The following is a 22684-nucleotide window of genomic DNA, read 5'->3' as shown; positions in this document are numbered from 1 at the left end:
TAATTTCAATTAACAAAAAAAGGCAAATTTGCATAAACTTTTGAATTAAAAAAAATATTTTAAAAGAGATCACAAGACATTACTGATTGACATACAATTTGCTAAATGAAAAATACATACAAATAAGGAAGGAGAACGAATTTTTAAAAATTACATTTAATTTGAACAAATTGTAAAAAAATCTATCTAATGATATACAATTTTTAAAAAAATCAAAAACTTCTCTATCTGCAAAAAATAGTTCAATCATTCTTGATTTTCTCTGAAAAACCATAAATAATTAATACATTTCATACAGAGTTCGGAGAAATTCTGTTTCCCCCCCCCCTACCAATTACTTGAAAAATGAAATCTAATTTCAAATTATTGCATAAGAAAATTATCACAAATACTTGAATTAAAAAAATATCAGTAAAGATACCAAGCAACAGTCTAAATTGGCATACAATTTGCTAAATGAAAAATACGCACAAATAAAAGGAAAGGACAAATTTTTAAAAATTGCATTTAACCAATCTGAAAATTACAAATCTGACAAGTTTTTCTTTTAAATAATCTGGTTAACTTCTTGTCAACAGCAAGAACAATCTCCTAGCATGCAATGTTTATTTCATCATTTTTGAATCAGAAAAATTGCTAGTTTTTAATGGAATAATATTTATATACAAATAACTTAATAATGTTTGTAAAGTTATTGTGAAATTTCACATAAAACAGTCAGATTAAAATAAACAAAAAATCAGTTCTGAATAGAAGCAATCGATAAGATTATTCTTTGTAAAAGGGTAAGTCAACCTTAATTGATTCTTATAAAACCTTGATACTTACCAGATTACTATCATCTTGAAAAGCATAATAGAGGTTGGTAATCCACCTTTTATCACCATACACTAAGACATCTCTTTCTTCTTGAAAGCAGGCAGTCTGTAAATAATTAAAAGTAATTTTATAAATTTTTCAGCCTTATGCAAGAAGAAATGTAATTCTAATTATTTCTTACATTTTCATGGGTTATACTATTATAATATACTATAACTAACTGCCTTTAGTGCCGAGTTTGTTCACCTAGATTATTGTGCTTTTTGGCTGTATATTATTAATATGGGTTGCATTTCTATAAGAAAACATTTTAATTTGTAATTTGATATGACTAAAATACATGAATTTGATTAAAACAGTTTACAGCAAATTAAAATGTGCATAGATTACAAATTAAAAGTGGAAATGAAAATCCAATGGATTTAATAATTGGCAGCAGTATGTGCTTGAATGCTTTGATGGAGAGTTTGAATCCCACCATAGATTTAAAAACATTATTCCAGATAGTGTATCCAACTGAATTAAAAATATTATTAAAGTTAAGATGAAAATTGTAAAGAAATAAAATTTATATCATTAAAAAGACATATTTTTAAGTTTTAAAATAAAAAAAAAGCATTTTTTATAAGATAATTGTTTTGGAAAATATTAGTATTAATTTGCGTAGGGAAGTGATAAGGATTATAGTTAGACTTGGGATTAACATACAGACTGCAAAATTGAAAACTTTGGAACGATTTCTCACCAAATAAAATCGTGACAATTTTTTATTCTGAATTTAAAAGCCATTTGTTTGTATTTCTTTTATACACCCAGGATTGCAGGCTTTTAGAGAGTTTTTGGATGATTGGCATGATTTTAACATACTTGGCAACAGTTATGGCTATTTTTGCACTTGATTAAACTTTTTGTTTGAATGCTTTTATTTCTCTTATATCTTGTTTCCTCTGACTGAATATATTCCCCTCTGGTAATGTGGCGAACTATCTCCAGAGAATTTCTAATAATATTTTGCAGTGCAATATTAGCAATTTAATAAACTAAGTACAGCTATATTCAGTATAGCTGTAAAAATATTCAATGAATGTAGAAATCTAAAATTCGTATGATGTTTTGTTTATATCTGATAGTTGCCATCCAGCAGTTAGTAATAGGCTCGATTTCTGTGCCATATACATTAGCGTTGTTATTATATATATATAGCCTATTAATTCTGTAACAGTAAAATTAGTTTTACTATTTAGTTACATAAAAATAATTATTTGTTGGACGATTAAACACAGAAAAATTAATAAAAATACAAAAATCACAAGCAGTAATTGCATAGCTACAACATAAAATTTTAATAATTTTTTCCATTCATATCCAAATTTAAGTTTTAAGTAAATGAAATTGTATGCAACTTTAATGATTGCATAACTATGAATTAAATAGATGTTTCTTTAAAATAATTAACTGAAATTCTAAATATCCTGATTCATAAGAAAAGTTTAATTCAAATATATTTATATAAATACATACAAAAAAATTTTCCTTTAACCCTCTGGCGAGCGGTGGTATATCAATGAAACCATCACTTTCTAAAAATTATTTTTCGATATCAAAGGCTCTAAAATAATATTCTAAATTTAATAATTGCTTGTAGATGTCAAAACACAAGCTAATATCCCTCTTATGTATTTTTTTTTAAAAAAAAGCATCTTTTTTTTTTTTTTTTTGTCAGCAAGCAAAAACAGGCAAACAAATTCAAAATGCACTCATAAATTTGTTGTATGAAAGAAGACCTACAACATACATATTTTTTTCAAATCAAATCGCAAAAGAAAAGTTCTTCATACTCAACATCTTTTTAGGTGGTTTCAGACATACCACCACACACCTAGAGCATGAGATTCTCTACCACTTGAAACACATTAACGACACAGATCTATTTTCCTTCCCCTGAGTCCCTCCTTCCTCTCTTAGTCAAGTCACTGATAATTTGTGGGGGTTTTGCCATGTGTTTTGTGGGTGAGGAATTTATTTATATTTGAGTAAGGTTTATATGAATAGGAAATTGATGGTGTTTTTTTTTTTTTTTTTTTTTTTTTTTTGATGGCTTTCTTCTTGTATAAGTAAGCAGCCATATTCTGGGGTTGTTAAATGTATTTTGTAATATAGTATAATTTTCTTAATTTTCAAATGGTTAATTTAAACATTTTGTTTCTTCATAACTTGAATATAGTGTTGATTGTATTTAAAATCTAAATGCCACATAAAGAACTTGCTATTGCTAGCTTTATTTGATGATTACTTGTTATTAAAATTGGCGATTTTTTTATATATATATATATATTTCTATGTTATAAAAGTAGTTTTCATTGATAATATTATATGTTTTAGTATTTCCACAAATAAATAATTAATAATAATGTACTAAAACAAATTAAAAAGTATTAATTGTTTATAAGAATATGTCGTAGGTAAGCAATGGTACTCCAGTGAAACCATCACCACCCTCTTGGTGTAGTTCACTATAAATTTTTTTAAAGATATTCTCTCTCCCCTTAGACCATAAGAATGTAAATTAATTAGATAATTTTTAATTACATAATATACAATTTTTGAAAGTTAACACATAATATAGAATTTTTGAAAGTTAAGAAAAATGGAAAGTTACCTCTGCTCTTTTCAACATTTCCCATTTGTTTAAGATTTTCATTGCATAGACTTTTGTAGTGACTTTATGTTTCACAACAGCAACCTGCAAAACATTCGCATTCCATGAGTCAATTAAAAAAGCATACATGCAATTTTTCTTTAAGGTATGTGTCTACCTATAGAGACAAATTTTTGAAAAATCCCTCTAATGAGCTATTTCAGTTTATTTTCTGGATCAGTGTTATTGCAAATAATGAAAAATATTGATCAGAAAATTCTGTGCCAGTTGAGATTCTGTAAAATGTGTCAATTTGGGCAAAAAAAAAAAAAAATAGTGAAAAATACAAACAAAAAGCAAAACACCCTACAAAAAATTCTATGGCACATATTCCAATTATTTTCATATGCAACATACTTACAACTATGGTGAAGGGAATGAACAAAAATCTGAGAAATATGTACATTTTCAAAAAAATTATAGCTAATTGGGCATTTCTGTATTGAAAATTTCACAAAATTTGTTGTTGTAAATTATATTAGGTAGCTCTAAAACAAAAAGTACTCAGTTCAAAATTGCATAATTTGGAGAGGCAGCCTTTGCCTGAAAAGATGGCAGTGCAGCAGTTCCCAATTGGTAGTATGCGGACGATAGTCCGCATGGTCCACTATAGCATCAGGAATGTTCATTGTTAGGTCTGAGAGTATATAAAAACATTAACAGGTAAATGCACAATAAAAGTACCTCAAGATGGTCTTTTTAGCATTTTTTTTTTTTTTTTTTTTTTTTTAATTTCCTGAAGGGTGGCAGGAATCCTCAGCTCCTACTTTGTTTTGGTGTATTCCATAAAGTTTCAGAAGGTTCGCTCCTTCAAGTCTGAACCTAGTGGCCTATACATAGTTCAAGTTAGGGTTTAATGGTCAAATTTCTATAAGTTTGAAACCTCTGATGCAGTGCTTGAGAAGAATATATTATCTTAGTTTTATTATCAATACATATTAAAACTTTATTTCTTAGGGTTAAATTAAGAAAATAAATAAAGAAGAAAGAAACATAATAAAACAACAAAGAAAAGAAAGTATAACAAATGAAAAAAAAATTAAGAAACCACAATTTTAGCTTGAAATTTCTTTAAAAATTTTATACAAACATTGAATAAAAATACAATTGTCAGTCTCTCTGAAATAAATAATATTGACATATACTTCAACATACATCACCAAAAGCTCCTCTTCCGATGACCTTTAAAACTTCAAAGTCATCTCGATTCAACCGTAACTTCTTTATCCGTTCTACAACAGGTTTTGCTGGAATTACATGAAAAAAATTATGTTAGTCAAACAATGCAAAAATATAAAGTAAGAAATATTTTTTAGTAATCAAAAATAATGTTGCAAGGTTAATTTTGAAATCTTTCAAAGATACCTTATCAAAATGTTTTCTTTTGATATGATTCAAAAGGAATAATTTCATAAAATTGTATCAAAAATACTTTTTTCAAAATATTCCAGGAAAAATACTGCAATACAATTTAGAAATTCAAAAAGTAGACAGTACAATACAATGAATTTTCTGTAAGTTTGATTTTCAAACACTGCAAAAAGAATTCATTTTAATACTTTAATGTGCTCAAATCGATAGCCAGAACATAAACTCGCATATAAGAGATCAAATGAAGAAAAACAATGGGAGTTGTTCTATATTTTACAGGCTCTTTCAACAACAACAAAAAAAGTTATCCACAAGATACTGGATTCTACTTGAATCAAGGTCAATAGCCATACCATATATGCATATTTGTTAGGAATATGCATATATTCCAAATGAGAAATTCCTTTAATAATGTAAAAAATTAATAATGCGACAATAAATGAAAAAAATATATTTCTAAATTTTTATATTTTAATAATAATCATACTTAGTAAACCAATCTTAACTAAAAAAAAAAAAAAAAAATTTAAACCCTTTTCTTCTGCAGTTAAAATTGATCAATTTCAATGACCAGCCAAACAATGCACATTGCTTCTTTCTTCATAACAGCAATTGATTAGAATTAAATAAAGAAATTCACAATTACATAACTTGGTTTCAATTTTGACGAAAGGAAAAAAGAAACTTTCTTCAATTAAAAAATTTAGCAAATCAAGAATATTTACTAAATATGAAAGTCTGGACCAGAAAACTATAAAAATATAATTTTTGTAATTGTTTCAGCAGTCTTTTATTGGTTCAATTATAATTCTTTATATTATTTAAAACATTTATCCTATATTTACACCTACATCTAGTAGTTCAGAAATTGCTACTAGTCGCAATTTATTTTTTAAATAAATTTTATTACAGATACAAATGTAACCTATCATCCCTTTCACTAAATGTGGGAATGTTCTTAAAAGAAAAAGAAAAAAAACTACCTCTGCTGACATTTGTTATATTAGAATGATATGAATATGGCAGAGTAAATAAATATTAAATAGCACCACATGCATTTCTTTTCCCTCAGCAAAATTTCTATAATTTCATTTTTTTATATGATCTATTCTTTCTTTCGGACTACAAAAGCAGAAAAAACAAATGCATTTTTAAAAAAACATAGAATTTTTTTTTAATCAAAAGAGATATAGTTTGATCCAAATGATTCTTTTCATGTTTGCAAACTAACTAGCTTTACCCATCCCCTCACAAAATACTTGACTTAATTACACCATATGAATCCATTTAAATTCTTTTCATTTCTCCCTTCCCGAGTGTACACAAAAAAGCAAAAATAGCATAAAAACTGGCACAAAGAAATGGTGTTTTAAGACTGCCTATACAGTTCTAACTTATCTTGCAAAATTGTGTTTAAATACAAACCAGTTTTACTTTAGACAAAACTTGCTTAGTTACAAAAATGAAGCACTAGTCCATCAATCAAAACTGTTATTTACTGAATATTTAAAACATAGTTATAAATTTTTAAAATGCAATATTTACAGCTATAACTGCATTATTTAAATATTGGAATGAATTAATGATGCTTATACTAAGTTGACGATTATCATTTAATATTTTTTCCTTTTAAATAATATTATTCAAACTTATTTAACATATATTTTCAAGATCATGAAAACTCTGTAAAGGATGCACCTGTCGGATTCAGAAATATTAAATATGAAAGTAATTGATAAAGCTACCAAGATTCAAAATATTTCATATAACTATTGGGATATTTAATAGAAATATTTATTATTAATAAATGTTAACCTCTATCATTTTAATTTCTTACCTATGTTTGCATTCAGAAATAAAAAGTTTAAAAAATAGTCCAGAAGGAAAGAGTGGAATATTTTTGTGTGTGAAACTGAATCCTAAATACATATCGATTAAGCCTCCAGTCAGAGTAGTGCACGATTCAATTACATTAAATCATGATATCGAAATAATTTATGGAGACTAAACTTAATATTTATAACTAAATTTAATTCATTATAATTATTAATTCTTTACAGTAATCCACATTTCATAATTTGAATAAAGCATAATATGTGTATTCAAACTTCATAAGCAAATTCATTCTCTCTCTCTCTCTCTCTTTTACATAGCATCTTTTTATATAAAAAAATACCCTTTTAATATAATAATTCAATGATTATCTAAATTAAAACATTTACATAATTATATAAATTGCCATACGTAAATTTTGTTTTTCTTTGCAGAAAAATTTTCATGGGAAATGTTTCTGTTTTACAAAACTAAATTTGTAAAAACATAGCAATTCGTCCTTCTAATGGATTTTTTTAATATTTTTCAACCACAACCCTTTCTGTGAAGTAAAATTTGTAAAATTTTTCTGATTTCATTTCTATAGAAATAGTATAAGAAAAACATATATAAATTCTTGATAACAAACAAGAGACTTTAATTACCAGTAACTATTTAGAAAACAACAAAAATTCTAGTCAAGACTTCATTCTTTGCTTTATTTCTGCAAATAAATGTTGAACAGATTGAGCGCAGTTCTACAAAGATTCCACAACCCTATCATATTTCTTCAAGATTCAATTTTAAACTGTATTTCAGAGATTAAGAAAACAGCTATTAAGATGGAATATTTTTGATATATGTTTTTGTTTTTTATGTTTTGTTTTTCAGACATACACCTAAAATTTCTTTTAAGTAATTTCATATAATTCTTGAATTTAAAAATAATTCTGTGTAGCTTGAAATTAACCAAGATAAAAGTCCAATTCACTACTTTCTTTTATGCTTTTCCAAAATTATATATTTTGCACTTAGTTTCTTCATAAGAAAGAAAATTATGTATATAATTTGAACCATATCCTTTTCACCAAATGGATTCAAAATATGAACACAGACCTACATATTCTGATAATAAAATAATTCATCCATTCATGTAGTTGTATTATTGAGTTATTTTCAGAGGCACATGGACAGAAACAAACACTTTTTGCACACAAATTAAATTGAAAAAATTGAGGATATATATAATTTTAGTGTAAAAATTATACATCAATTTCCATTTGCAAAGCTAGATCTAGTTTTGAAGTAATAGCTGACAGGTTAGACTGCATTACATAATTATTTCCCCACATTCCAGGATGTGGAAGGTCCAATACAAAGAGACTGATCAGTCTCAAGTGCAAAATTATTTAAAATTAAAATTATTTATTTTTGCACATTTCTTGTATCACAACGTAATATGAGATTCAAATAGGCAATTTCAATACACTTAGGAGCCACAAAAATTTATGATTATTTTGACCAATAATAATCTATAAATATTTTGTAGGGTACAGGTTGAAGAATCATTTGCTTCATTATATTATCATGGCTATAATTACTGTTTCATATTTTATAAAATAAAATAATGTTGATAAATTCTCCTTAACATTAAACCTTTTCACTTCGCCATTTTCTCTTCACCAAAATGTCATCTAATTTTTATTCAATGGCTTAATTTATGAAATTTATAGATAGAGCGATAAGTTCTATAGTTAGATCTATAATTCGCACGTTTCGAAATTAAAGTATAATTATTCTTTGCGTCATTTAAAAGTCCAGTAGAATGTCAAAATTTCAGAGTCACAGGTGAGGGGAAGGGGGGGGGATATTCTGAAAATAAAAACTATCATGTTAGCATGGTAGAAAAAAAGGTCTAATTTAAAAAAAAAAAAAAAAAATTACTTAACCTTTTACATAATTTTAATGCTAAATATATTTAAGATTTAATGATTATAAAATAGAAATATAAAAAAAAAATCCTTTTTTCTTACACTAGTGGCTTTATTGTTTCATCAAATAAAAATTTTAACGATTTTGTTTTAATGCAGTTTCTCTGTCTTTTTTCTACCCTTTTCAATAAATCAATTATTGCAAATAATATTCATATAATTTGATTATTTATTCGAATGTACTTAGCTACGAATTCATATTCAGAATAAATTAACGATTTTGATAGATTCGAATCAACATTCATAAAATTTTTGACTTTATACTACTTTATATTGTTGTATCAAGATAAAGCAAAGTGCACATCTCGAAATTTAACACATATGTAACCCACAAGAGTCTTTTTAAAATGGAACTGAGCCATGCATTTACGAAACACAAACTAAATAGCTGCAAGGGCATTTTTGCTAACTCAAAATAGCAGATAACATTTTTAAAAAAGCACGTCTTAAAATATAAGACTGCGCTATATTAAAAAAGCAGACATAATAAAACGCTGAATGCATTCTACGAAAAGAAGGAAGCCTTATGTCCGCCGTTCACGTTAAGTGCCAAACGATTCTTGTCAAAAAATAATTAATGGCAGAATTTCTAGACAACACTGAAGCAACTTAAGATACGTAATCCTAAATATCTCTCTCTAAAAGTGTCATAAAAAATAAGAAGGAAACTGCTTGTGGAAGGATATGACGTTATGAGAGGCACCAAAAAGTAAACAAGGAAGATTTCGAACATTGTTTCGCTTGGAATTTGTGTGAGAAAAGACTTGGAATGCTGCTTTTAATGCCTGAGAACTGCCGACAAATCTCCAGATCCCCCCCCCCATCTGTTTTGTTACGATTCGCACGTTTAACAAAAAAATTCCACTATATCATATCTAAAACAAAACATTTGTCATTTTAAAACAATCTCGTTATCTCACATCAATTTGTAGTCGGCACATGGAATTTAAAGCTAGAGTGGAATAGGAAAACAGTGTTCTAGAACGAGTCGAATATTAACTTCTTTTAAAAATTAAAAGCACGCATTCTCTCTTTGAGCACTCTAATTATCATTCAGTTAATAAAAAAGATGAATGAGTTAGGCAAAAAGAAAACCAGATAAGAATAAAGGCTTGGATACCAGATAAGAATAAAAAAAAAGGTGAACTTTAAAAAACACTGAATTCTGTCAAACATAAACAAAAAGTAAAATAAATATGAATGAATAAACAATAAAACGATTAAATTTATACAAAAGTTGCCTGAGATATTAAAAACACTATAGAATTATTTACAAGAAAGAAAATCAATGCATCTCACGAATGATAAAATTTCGATTCTGAAAACGTTGTATTCTACGAAATGTGTCATGCTTGAAAATTAATTAATTAGTTAAACGCGTTGCACAGGAAATACACGCGGAATGTTAGGGATTTTTTTTTTTTTTTTCCATAAATTTGAACACTGAACGGTTGACCTGAACTGCAAATCAGCAAGCAGCTGGAGATTAGATGAATATACTTGAAGACAGAATTTATAATATAAAAAAAAAAAAAAACTAGCCGGAGTGATTACCTCAAAACTTTCTCGCATATTCTTTGATTATGTCGGAGGCCTAATATGGCACTGGCGTACAATAGTTAGGAAAAATTAACTTTTGGAGTGAGCCTTTTGATATATTTAAGTCATTGCGCTTTAGAATTATTGCATTTAAATATTTCTGAGAGTAGAGATCGGCAAACAATCAACCCATATTTAGATTTGGCTGAAAATTTGAGAAGTGTCTAACACCATAAATGTTAAATTTGTGTACTGAATTATATCTGTCTAGCTCTCTTCGTTTTGCAGTTATTGTGTCAACTTATATTCTAATAGCTGGGCAGACGGACTGTCTGAACGGATTTTGCTCAAAATTTGATAGAAATCTGAAACCAAATTTCAACCGTCTACTTCAAGGCATTTTTGAAGTATATTTGTCAAAGGCAGACAGACGGACATTTATCAAAAATGTGTTGTTTTTTTTTAACTTAGACAGATCTGAAACGTGGAGATACTTCAAAACCTCGAGTTCGATTTTTTTGACGATTATTATACTTTCTCTATATTACGTATATAAGAAAATTGAAAACATTAATTTTTTTTTAATTAAAACTATTAAATATTTTTTGTAATGAAAAGGAGAGTAATCAGGACATCTGGTAAATTTAATCGAAAATCATAAAATTGAATCATCATAACAGAATTCAAAATACAAGAAATCCATCATATGACATTTCAACTCGGAAAAGACATCCGTTGTTAAACCTAAATATCTTAACCAAATCTGTTAACCACCAAAATCAAAATCTGCATTTGCACTGAAGTAGCAAATTTTTGAATCACTAACTGGTTCTCTTTTATCTCTTCTTTTTATACCAGATTAAAAATGATGATTGTATTACGTAATTGAAAGTAGGGTCAGATCTAAAAATTCATCTCTCTCCAAGTCTGCGACTGTGGACGGAAATAAAACTTCTCGTAGAAGGAAACACGCAAGTACATCCGTACCACAGCAAAAAGGAAATGAAAAGACCGTGTTCATAATGCTGTGGAACTTTTCAAAGGATGTTAACATTATTTTTATAATTCAGTTGATGTTTATAAGATGAATGTAATATTTTTAGAATGAATTATAAGTGATATTTCAAGAATTGATACGATTTTCATCAGTAACGACTCAGATAATATATTATAGTAATATACATACATCATGGGAAAAAATTCTAAATAATGTCAAAATAATCTTTTTAAAAAAAAAATTTTTTTTAATGTATAAAATTTTATAAGAATCTTTAACACGAAATATACGCTACTATATAATTTTGCAAATTTTTATTCGACACAACACACACACACACACAAAAAAAAAAAAAAAAAAAAATCATGCCTTTGACGATTTTAAAGCATGTTACTTTAAATTACACTCGCTATACGAGAAAAAATGATGTACAGCATAATTTCCTATTCCTATACTTATTGTATAGGACTTTTATAATTACTATAATTTTGAATGAAACTGTAATTTACAGGACAGCTGTGCAATTAAACTATTTGTATTTTGTATTTAACATGTGATTTTAAACCAAGCAATAATTTGATATTTAAACCTTTAGGATATTTTTAAATAAGTCATGGCAAATTACTAGATATTACAGTTGAAATTTACATTATTAGAAGTACTTACTAAAAATTAAGTAGAAAGTCTTCAAATTAGCTGAAATGGTGATAAATTTCTATTTCAATAACAATGGATGTTTGGATTCTCAACGAGTTCTATCTTATTGACATTCACAATAAAGCAGACGATAATTTCTTCGCTTCCACATATTTGGTTGAAGTGAATTATGACTCATATCTTATTTAAAAGATAAAAGTAAGTATGTCTGGAATATATCAGCTGCACTAAACTAAGACAAAGAAAAAATCTATTTTGTGATCGACTATTCCGAGTAATTTTAGCATTCTGAATATTTAAGATATCGCAACAAGTTTAAATAATATAAAAATCTTGCATATTTTTATTTTTTTTAAAAAAGACAGCTCAAAATATGCTAAAGCATTTTATCCTCTCCATTTTATCTTTTTAAACCAATGGGAGCAGTCTCCCCAAAACTTTCTCGTATACTCTCCAATAAAGGTTTTATCCCCTAACCACCACATAAAATTTGAGTATCTTCGGTAAGGCCACGAATATCTTACATGACACTGGTAACAACAGCTATAAAATATCAATCCTTGGCGCTAATTTGGCAATTTCACTGAATGTGTCCTGCGATCCTTAGTGATTTTTTGGCGATTAATTCTAGGATTGCGATTAATAGTATCTTAATAGAATTTTTGTTTTAGAAGTGTTTTTTCAACCGAATGAAACCAAAATCTCAAACAGAACTATAACTATGGTTTTAAAAAAAATATTTGAGTTAACGCGTTTACAAGCTTGTGAAAGTACAGACCAACATAAAGTCAACTTCTAGACGGATTTGGCTCTAAATCTGACAGGTATCTTAGACGTTAGAATTTAGCCGTATTTCATCCATCTGGTTCTTTTCATTTTGTAACTATCGTGTTAAAATACATTCAGATAGATGGACAGACAGACTTCCTTTGAATGGCTTTTATTCAAAATTTGATGAAAATCTAGAAATTTGACGTAAAAGCCATATACTAAATGTTACCTGTTTAGTTCCAAACATTTTTGAGTTATTGTTATCACAAACAAATATCAAATATAGCACCAAAAATTAGTTTCTCGAACTCATAGAGATCAAAAACGTGAAGCTTATCAAAATCTCAACTTCGAATGTTTTGACTATTACAATGATTTTGCTATATTTCGTATACGGGTCATTTTCAAAATTCGGTGCCATTTGTTGTCCATGTGAAACACATTTTTTTTACAAGATGTTATAAAGTTTAAATGATTTTTCTTTTTACCATGCTTTTTAGCAGGCAATTTCCAGTGGAGAAACAATAAAATTAAAATAATTAATCTGATTTTTTATTTTTTTTTCTAATAAAGAAGTTGAGAGGAAACAAAAATTCAGCTGTCCAAAACATAAAACTCAAAATGTTTTTTGCTGCATTACTTTCCAAAAATTAAAATTTTTATTCTGGCATATTTTTTTATTGTGAAATATACTTTTAATTATGTTATAAAGAAGGTTTTAATAACCTTTTAAGAAGAATAGATGATTTTTACCAATTAAATACAGCTGTCCAGACATTAAGTCATGTCTGTTACCATACAATATTTTCAACATTTTAAGCAACAAGATTGAAATTTTGAAATGACAACACTTGTATACCAGTGAAGCATGTTCTAAGAAAGAAATGCAAGCAGCCACCTTGAATGTTTGATGTTTGATTTAAGAAGCTGAAGCCTTTTTGTGTTAAGTATTTTTATTGCATGTCATGTCTGTTACCTTAATATTTTGTATAAAATATATTTATTTATTAATTTATTCAACTGATTAATTTAGATTTTTAGGTTTTTAATTTTAATTAAAATTTATTTTCATGTTTTTATGGAATTATTTAGTTTCCTTAATTTTTGTACTTTGAAATGTCATGTCTGTTACTGGTCATGTCTGTTACTCTATATAGTAACAGACATGACAATCTTGGTAACAGACTTGACATATTTCAAGATTTGAAATATGGTTCAATTTTTGGGTTTGTTTTGTTTAAATTTTAGTTGATATTTTAGGAAGAATTTTTTAAGGGTGGGGGGGGAGGGTATAAATGTAAGTTCTTACTTTTTAAAAGCGCATATTTGTTACAGTTTTCATTTTTTCTCTTATCTTCTATGTTTTTTATTATCATATTGTATTTACTGAATTGATTAATGTTTGCAATGTTATCAAATCATTTGCTTTATTAAACTTTATTTCTGAAAATTACGTGTGCAAACATGCTACAGAAGTGCAGGCATTTCATTTCGGAGGATCGAGAAAGCAGGCAACTCTGCATACTGGCGTTTTATATCTAAGAAACCAGCATGAACCAATTTCGTTCTGCACAATTTCCGAATGTTACGACCATGGTCCTGCAGCAATTTGGGCTCACCTTCAGCCAATATTCAACGAGCTTAAGAGAATTTCCCCCGAAGTTGAAATTATCCACTTTTTTTCTGATGGCCCTACCACGCAATATCTACAGAAGAAAAATTTCTTCCTTTTGAATGAGCATATAGCAAATAATGGTTATAAGTATGGATCGTGGTCTTTTTTTGAGGCTGGTCACGGCAAGGGTGCTGCTGGTGGAATAGGGGGAGCCATTAAGAGAGCTGCTGACAAAATAGTTGCACAGGGGACAGATATACCCAATGCAAAAACTCTGTTTAATGTTTTAATAAATAAAACAAACATTCAGCTTCATTATATCTGTGAAACAGATTTAGAAATGTTTAAAAAAATAATTCCATCTGATATTCCGGTTTTAAAAGGAACGATGAGCGTACATCAAATTTTTTCTTTTGGGAACGGCTTAATGTTTTTTAAGGATTTAAGCTGTTTCTGCAGACAGAAAAATGTCTGTGACTGTTTTACAGTTAATGTATTTGCATTAAAAGAAAATGAACAAGAAAGCACAGCCATGACAATAAATAACGCAGAAAATAATTGTAAATCTTTTTCTTCTCCTTTATCCAACAATTTTCAACAAGATATTCAAGAAGGAAGTTTCGTACTTGTAAAATTGGAGGGTAAACGATCGATAAAATATTTCGTTTCAGAAATAATCGACATCCAGGACAACAATTTTACAGTTAAGTATTTAAAAAAAGTCAGGAATCATGCAAAGTTCTTTTGAGAGGACGATAAAGAATATAATATTGAAGCAGAGGATATTGTAATGAAACTTCCAAATCTAACTGGATGCTCTTTTCGCCAATTACAATATTTGATGTGGATCTTTCCAAATATGATGTTGAATAAATAGCATTGTAACTCAAGAAAATACTAAAAAATAAAATGTGTACACATGTTCCAATTCTGTATCTGTGAATTTCAAATAATATATACATATATATATTTTTTTTATTTTATAGTAAAAAGTTATGTACTAAAAGAGAAACACATTTTAGCTTAATTTTATCTTTCAAGCTTTACATCAAAATTTGGCTCCTGAATTTATGTCATGTCTGTTACTCAGTGTCACGTCTGTTACTTTGTGTCATGTCTGTTACCATTTCAAAATTTTCCTTAAAAAGTTTAAATTGACATAATATTGCTACAATTAGAGTTACATATTAATTGACTCTGCCTAGTATATATAAGAATGACAGACATTTTGCATTAATTGTTTTTTATAGTATTTTATATTAAAAAAATCCTTGTAAGAATTCTATATTAGTAACAGACATGACAAACAAAAGTATAAAAATACCATAAGAAATATTTTTTTATTCGAAAGTCTTTATTATATGGGTAAAATGACTCTATAGTTATATTAAATATAGCTTTACATTATTGTACACTGAACTTAAATACAAAAATTACTAGAAAAATGTCCGGTAACAGACATGACAATTTTCATCATATCTGACCAAAAAAATATCAATTAAAAATATATAAAAGAAAAAAATGTATCAAAAATATTCAAGTAATATACAGAAATAATGTCTGTTTAAGAATATTAAAAAAAATTTACTAATTAAAATTTTTTTTATTTTTGTCTTTTCAATTTCCAAATGGCACCAAATTTTGAAAATGACCCATACGAGAAAGTAAAAAAATTATTTAAGGCTGAAAATAAATTTAAATCGTAAAAGCATATTGCGAAACGCAACGTGAATAATAATATGGACGAAATAAATAATGAAATATGTGCAGTAAAAAAAATGAATAGAAATGTAACAGCAAATGTTTAAATGCTCAAAATATTGCCTTAAATTGACTTTTCTAAAATTTATTAAATAATATTGAACTTTGAAATATTTATCCACAATTCCATGTACATACATAGACTTTGTAAAACTGTATTTAAAGCAACACATACGTTTGATACAAGTATTCATTATTGATTTTGTTCTTCATGTTTGAATGTAAAACACTAAAATGTTTGGCGATTAAAAAATAAACGAAAGAGAGATTAATTTCTCTTTTATTTATTTATTTATTTTCAAAACAAAATCGATTACCTCTATATAGACATAATTGCACAGGCAAAGGCATTTTTGTAATTCTGTTTATCTGTCCGTTTGTCTGTCACTAACATAGATAATTCAAAAACGTTTTGAGTTTGATTGAAATTTGGTATATGCATCAAATTTTGAGTGAAATCCATTCACTTGAAATTTGGTATATGCATCAAATTTTGAGTGAAATCCATTCACTTGAAATTTGGTATATGCATCAAATTTTGAGTGAAATCCATTCATAGGAAATTGGGATGACTTTCTGTCAAAGCTTTCAGAGACATTAAACGGGGTAACTCAAAAATCCAACGACTTAAAAGTATGAAATTTGGTATGTGGTTTAGAGATTACAATTGAACTGTTAGTTTCAGTGTCCTGAGACCGCCACTTTTCGACGATTCTTTCTCACTAAGGGGTGAAACGCGGAAGGATGTGCACCTTTCCGGAATTTCCTTTATTGTTAAATGTAAACATCTCCTTCTTTCATCTTTCCTTCACGCCCCTATTTTGTCGAATTAAAACCCATCCTAACGCATGCGCAAAAGTGTGGAGGGTTTAAGAATCCGTTGGCAAACAATTTTGTGTCAAATTTTGGTTTTAAGCGGGGTTAACACAATGGATTTAAGACACATATCAGATTTTCGGATAGGTATTATTGAAAGTAAGGGATTAATCGTCAAAGAAATTGCCAAAAATCACACAATAGATTTGTAAAAATGATAAATTCAAGCAGAGGAACAAAATTTCATAACTACTATTCGCCAATGCCATTCTAGGCATTCGCAGCCATGCCATAAATCTACAGTTTTAGAACGAGGGAAGGAGACAGCACCTTTTTTAAAGAGTGAGGAGAAAATTTAAGAGAGATTCTCAAACTGATTTCCATCGTAGATGATTGAGATAAGTTTCAGTTCCTTGTTGAATACATTTCAGTATACAGTAAGCTTTAAATAAATTTTTCGAAATTTGGTTGTAATTAAGCTTTAACTTCAGAATCAAACGATGACAAAAAATTCTTAAACACTGTTACCAACTACATTATATTATATTACATATATTATATATATATATATATATATATATATATATATATATATATATAATGAGTAATATTCTATCAAATTTTTGAAATTCAAGTATATTTTAACCTTTAAAAGCTCTAGGTTTCAAATTTGATACCGACTTTTAAATCAAATTGTAAATTTGCAATTGGTTTGTTTTTAATATTTGGCTGCATGTATTTTACCATTGCATAATGTGCTTTCGTACAAAAGTTTTAAAAAATAAACGTCAGATGTCAAAACTGTTCATACAATATGACATTTTGTTTTCTCGCCGTATTGAATGAGTGACATATTTTTAGAAAAGGTTTAGCGAAATAAATCTTTGGTGCATTTTATTTTCCAGAGAAATACTTTTGAGGTAGGCGAGTATTTTATTTTTTACTATAGTATAATTATTTTTAGCAAAGACCTTTGCTTAAGAAAAGCTTTTTTTTTTTTTGAGTATCAATTTTGATACTTTATTTTAAGAGTTAATGAGGAAGTCATTAAGACCAAATTACAAAAAAATTATGTAATTCTTGACAATAATTATTCCCTGCGAACCAAATGGTCGCTAAAAACGGCTACGGGAAAAAAAAAAAAAAAAATCTATTATCATATTTTAATAGAAGGCTTTTAGTAAACTGATAAATTCCAAACATCAATCACATAGTGAGATACTATCATTTTACATTTCATGTTCATAAAGGCGTGTCTATACATGCAGCTGAATAGAACTGATAAACTGTCACTGCGTAACAAAGAAAATAAAACTGATCAAACCTGAATACTTCAAGAATGAAATTAACTTTCCCATCAGAAAATGACGTACAAAAACATTTTTTTTTTTTAATGCAAAGAAGTTTAGGGATAACATAATGAGTTGCAAAGAAGAATTTAGTTCAAGTTCTCCATTTATAATGCGAATGAATATTCCATGCGTGGGTAGCTTCATTACTCTTCAGAAACGAGTTCCAACCTTTTGATTTTAAATAGCACGATTAGAACAATGCACAAACCTCGACGGGTACAAAAAAATAAATAAAAAGTAAAATATTGCAGGCAAAAAGTGAATATATTAATCAAGAGAGAACAATAATGCCGAAAGAAAAGTTATACCTCAGTTTAAACAATTCACAACATCGAAATATATGTAAAAGATAGAACACAATTCGGATTTGTTTGTTTGTTTTACTAACTGCGTTCCTAATTCAACTCCCTCACACCAAAAAAAACAAGTACTGATCAGCTAATGTCCAAATCAATAATTTTCTATATAAATACATTTATATATAAAAAAAAATTGGAATGTATTTACAAATGCTTTCTCAGCAAGAGCTGATAATGAAAGTGAAAACGACTTTAAAGAAAAATAATTCAACAATTTTTCTCCCTAACTGCGTTCTTATTCAACCCCCCCACCACTTCAAAAAAAAACTTATCAGTAAATATCCAAATCAATAATTTTCTATTAGATATAGGTATATAAATTTAAAAAATGGAATGTATTTACAAATGCATTTTTGGCAAGAGCAGAAAATGAAGTTGAAACGATTTTAAAAATAATAATTCAACAAATGGCTTAGAAAATGTCATTTTCGACTATGCAGGTCAAAAAAAAAAAATTGCAAAAATCTTTTTATTCAAATTTTTTTCTTTCAAAAATAGTTTTTCTTTTCATTTTATGTCATCTAGAAGCTAAGATATAAATATTTTTTTTAAGTGCTGTCTGATATTAAGTTAACCGGATGCCTGTGTTTACAACCGGAAATAGCATTGAGATGCAATTTTCAACATATTTTTCGCCATTTTTCTTAATTTTAAATTATAGTTAATACTATTATGATGTTACCAGCGCACAGCCATAATTTTTTAAACTTTTTTTTTACTTTCTGGACATTAATTGGCAACATCTTCACTCTCTCGAACATCTAATCACAATGAGTTTTCATTTCGATTTTATGTGAATTTCCTTTCGAAAATTAAAATAATCAAGAAAGGGACTAGCAGAAAAAGGTAAGTTAATTTCATAGAAAAATTATTAAACTATTATGGGATGAAAATTCGAAGCATATCCTGTTAACCTTAAAAATATGCAATCTGAAGTCATTGCAGCTTTTTGTCGTTGCTGCTATTTAAGCGCTAAACATTTTATGGGTGTTCAATGTCTGACAGCAGCCAACAGATGGCGCAAGTATCAACAAACATAAGCACAGGAGAAAACATTTACTGGAAAAGTCATTGGACTTCTCTGAAATATTATAAAGCGGTATACATGAAATTTCGTGATCAAAAGTAGCTAAAGAATCTCCTACATGGAATAAAGCAAGATGCTGTTTAGTAATATTAGCCCCCAGTTTTACAGCAACGCTAGGGATATTTTGGGTTGAACTACATAATTTTGAACTGTGGTCAGATGACAAGGAAAACACCTGAACTTGCAACCAACTTTCCTAACCGCCGCAACATTCCGGCGGTAGGGATTAATTTGACCGCGGCACATTTTTATGCATGCACCAGATAACTTACACGACAATTCTCGAACTCAAACCTTTTGATCCTGAAGCCGAAACTTTATCAATAGACCAATACAGCACGCAAGATACTGCTGAAAATCTTAATTGTTTTTGCTCTGAAATATAATTCTAAAATTATATTATTTTTCAGTTTAATGAAAGTGGGGCTGTATTGGAGAGAATTTAATCAATTGTTAATGAATATTAAGAGTCACACTCAAGAAATAAATGAATGATTGGCTAAAGCTTCTTGATTATGAACATATTTGGAGTTCAAAAAGAGACTCATTATCATCTAAAAAAATGCATAAAAATAAAAATATGAGTTCAATGAAAAAAAAAAGTCATTGTATGAAGAAAATGAATGTTTAACCTTTTAGTGTGGAGAATTGTAACTATTTTCCAAAGAAGAAATACTTTTTTTTACCATAACTATAAGCTTTAGAAGCATTTTTTTTTTTCGTCTAAATTATTTTTTCAAAAAAAAATTATCGACCACTAATATAATATCTCCAATACTAATAAAAATTTTTAACGAAATTATCAGAGAGTGTTTTATGCGTACTATTTTTAATAAATTAAACTAAAAGTTTTCATTTTTATGAAATACTTTTTATACTGCCCTTTTTATTCGAAAATAATAGGAAGATTCAGAACAACGCAACTGCAACATATAAACTTTCATAATATATATATATATTTCATTTTAATCAGTTTCTTTAATTTTAATTCAGTTTGAAAATAATTATATCATGTAATGTGTAAAGTGCGTAACGAAAAGAATGCATTCTAATAATAGAGATCTAATTTAATAATAAAAAATGTCTACTAGAACACGTTCTCCTTCTATATTCCTTCTACCAGAAAGAAGGAAAGAAAAAGAAATCATATCTGGTCGCAGATTTATTTATTTACGTATTTATTTTTCATGACTCGTATATAATTCAAATGAAAAGTACTGACAGAGTTTTTAATGAAGTTTGAACACATGCAATAAACATTTACAAGTAGAAAAACATTCTCACAGAAAAAATAATTTAATAACGCACATGATGACAAAGACAGGTCAACTTAATTACTCAGCCAGAATTGGTAAACCAACTGCGTATTTAACGAAATAATATCCACACCAAGAATGCGGCCAGAAACCACAGTAAAAAAATTATGAAGATGCGAGGATAAATTAAACCTCCATGAGTCCCACTACTTTTTTTGGAACCACAATCCATAACTAGTGACTAATTCATAGTAACTGATCCAAAAAAAAGAAAAGAAACTAGTGATTAATGTTACAGACAACAAATAAAATGACGCACTACGTTACCGCGATGACGATTCTACAGGACAGGAAAGGGAGACGCGACGAATTTCACAATTATTTAATAAAGCTTAAGCAATGTACAGATTTAAAAAAAAGTCAATACTTTTCGAATAAAATGTTTGTTATTTATAATACATTTTTATTTTAATACAACGTGATATGATAATACAAATAAAAGATTTTATTCATATATAAATGAATTCAGATAATTTTTCAACTCCTGCCTCCACTGAAGTTACTAACATAACTGAATTTGCTGTAAAGAACTGTTAAAAATCAAATCATTAATCAAAAAATTCGTAATTAAATAAAAACTAAGGGTTTCTCTATGTAAGGTAAGAAGAGAAAAGCATTCTATGATAAAATACAGTTTTAAAACATAATTAAAATACAAAACAATAAATTTATTAGAAATTTATATGAAAAATAATTAGTTTTCTCAAGGAAATTAACAAGATAAAAATCACGAATGTTTTTCTGCGCCTTTTAAGTACGTTTACACATTACTATTAGATATTTTGGAATAAAAATATTTTCAAGTCTTTTAATTATAAAAAATATCAATTAAATTATCAAAATTATCTTTAGTAAACCTTTCTTCATACTTCAGTATTCGAGAGCAAAATTTAAAATACTTATACTAAATGCCTTTATTATGATTACGGTTACAGTTATCATATAACAAATCAGTCGTTGATGATTAACTTGGTTACAAGGTAGGTGTAAACGTAATGTGGGAAAGTTGAAACAAATTTAAATTGGCATTCGAAGAAAAGACATAACGCCCATACATAAATGCATTTTCTTTTTAAAAAATCGTATTTTAATGCAAGAAATATTTTATTATAAAAAATTTATAATACATAAAAAAACTTTCATCGCCTTCAACTTTATTTCCAAATAAAATAATAGGAATTTTACAAAACGATTTTTAAAAACCAATGAAAGCTGATTTTTCGCATAATCTAATATTACGTTTTAAAGAATGATAAACGAATTTAATTGAACATCGTGAATTGTAAGTCTCACACAAAAAACAAAAAGAATAAAAAGATTTAAAATATCTTTAATATAGCAGTTTCCATAATCAACATTCTATTTAAAAAAAATTATTTTTGCATAAAATCATCTTTTTAATATTTGAAAATAATTCGGATTCATACAAAAATAACTACTTAATTTTGGTCAGGAAACCATTACTAAAGCATTTTTATGATTCATAGAATGATTTCTATTGTGTGAAATTACTTTAGAATTTACTTTTTTCTTATATAAATAAAACGGAAAAAACTCATTTAACTAATTTAAATTGGCATTCGAAGAAAAGACATCACGCCCATAAATAAATGCATTTTCTTTTTTAAAAAATCGTATTTTAATGCAAGAAATATTTTATAATAAAAAATTTATAATACATAAAAACCTTTCATCGCCTTCGACTTTATTTCCAAATAAAATA

The 22684-nt window shown here is 27.5% G+C and overlaps 1 protein-coding gene across 6 annotated transcripts in view; it reads right to left on the bottom strand.

The window, feature by feature from the left end:
• LOC129956465 (serine/threonine-protein kinase MRCK alpha-like) overlaps positions 1-22684 on the bottom strand; it is a 127615-nt gene that overhangs the window by 65464 nt on the left and 39467 nt on the right. For all 6 annotated transcript variants that reach the window (XM_056068360.1, XM_056068363.1, XM_056068362.1 and 3 more), the window contains exons 3-5: positions 4673-4764; positions 3479-3562; positions 829-924 (exon numbers count right to left, since the gene is read on the bottom strand). In XM_056068360.1, the coding sequence (XP_055924335.1) occupies positions 829-924; positions 3479-3562; positions 4673-4764 (272 nt within the window). The remainder of the gene's footprint in view (positions 1-828; positions 925-3478; positions 3563-4672; positions 4765-22684) is intronic.

This window comes from Argiope bruennichi, chromosome 11 (assembly GCF_947563725.1).
Source record: "Argiope bruennichi chromosome 11, qqArgBrue1.1, whole genome shotgun sequence".
NCBI lineage: Eukaryota > Metazoa > Arthropoda > Arachnida > Araneae > Araneidae > Argiope > Argiope bruennichi.
The sequence above is the reverse complement of the archived record's forward strand: the minus strand, read 5'-3'. Positions and strand labels throughout refer to the sequence as shown.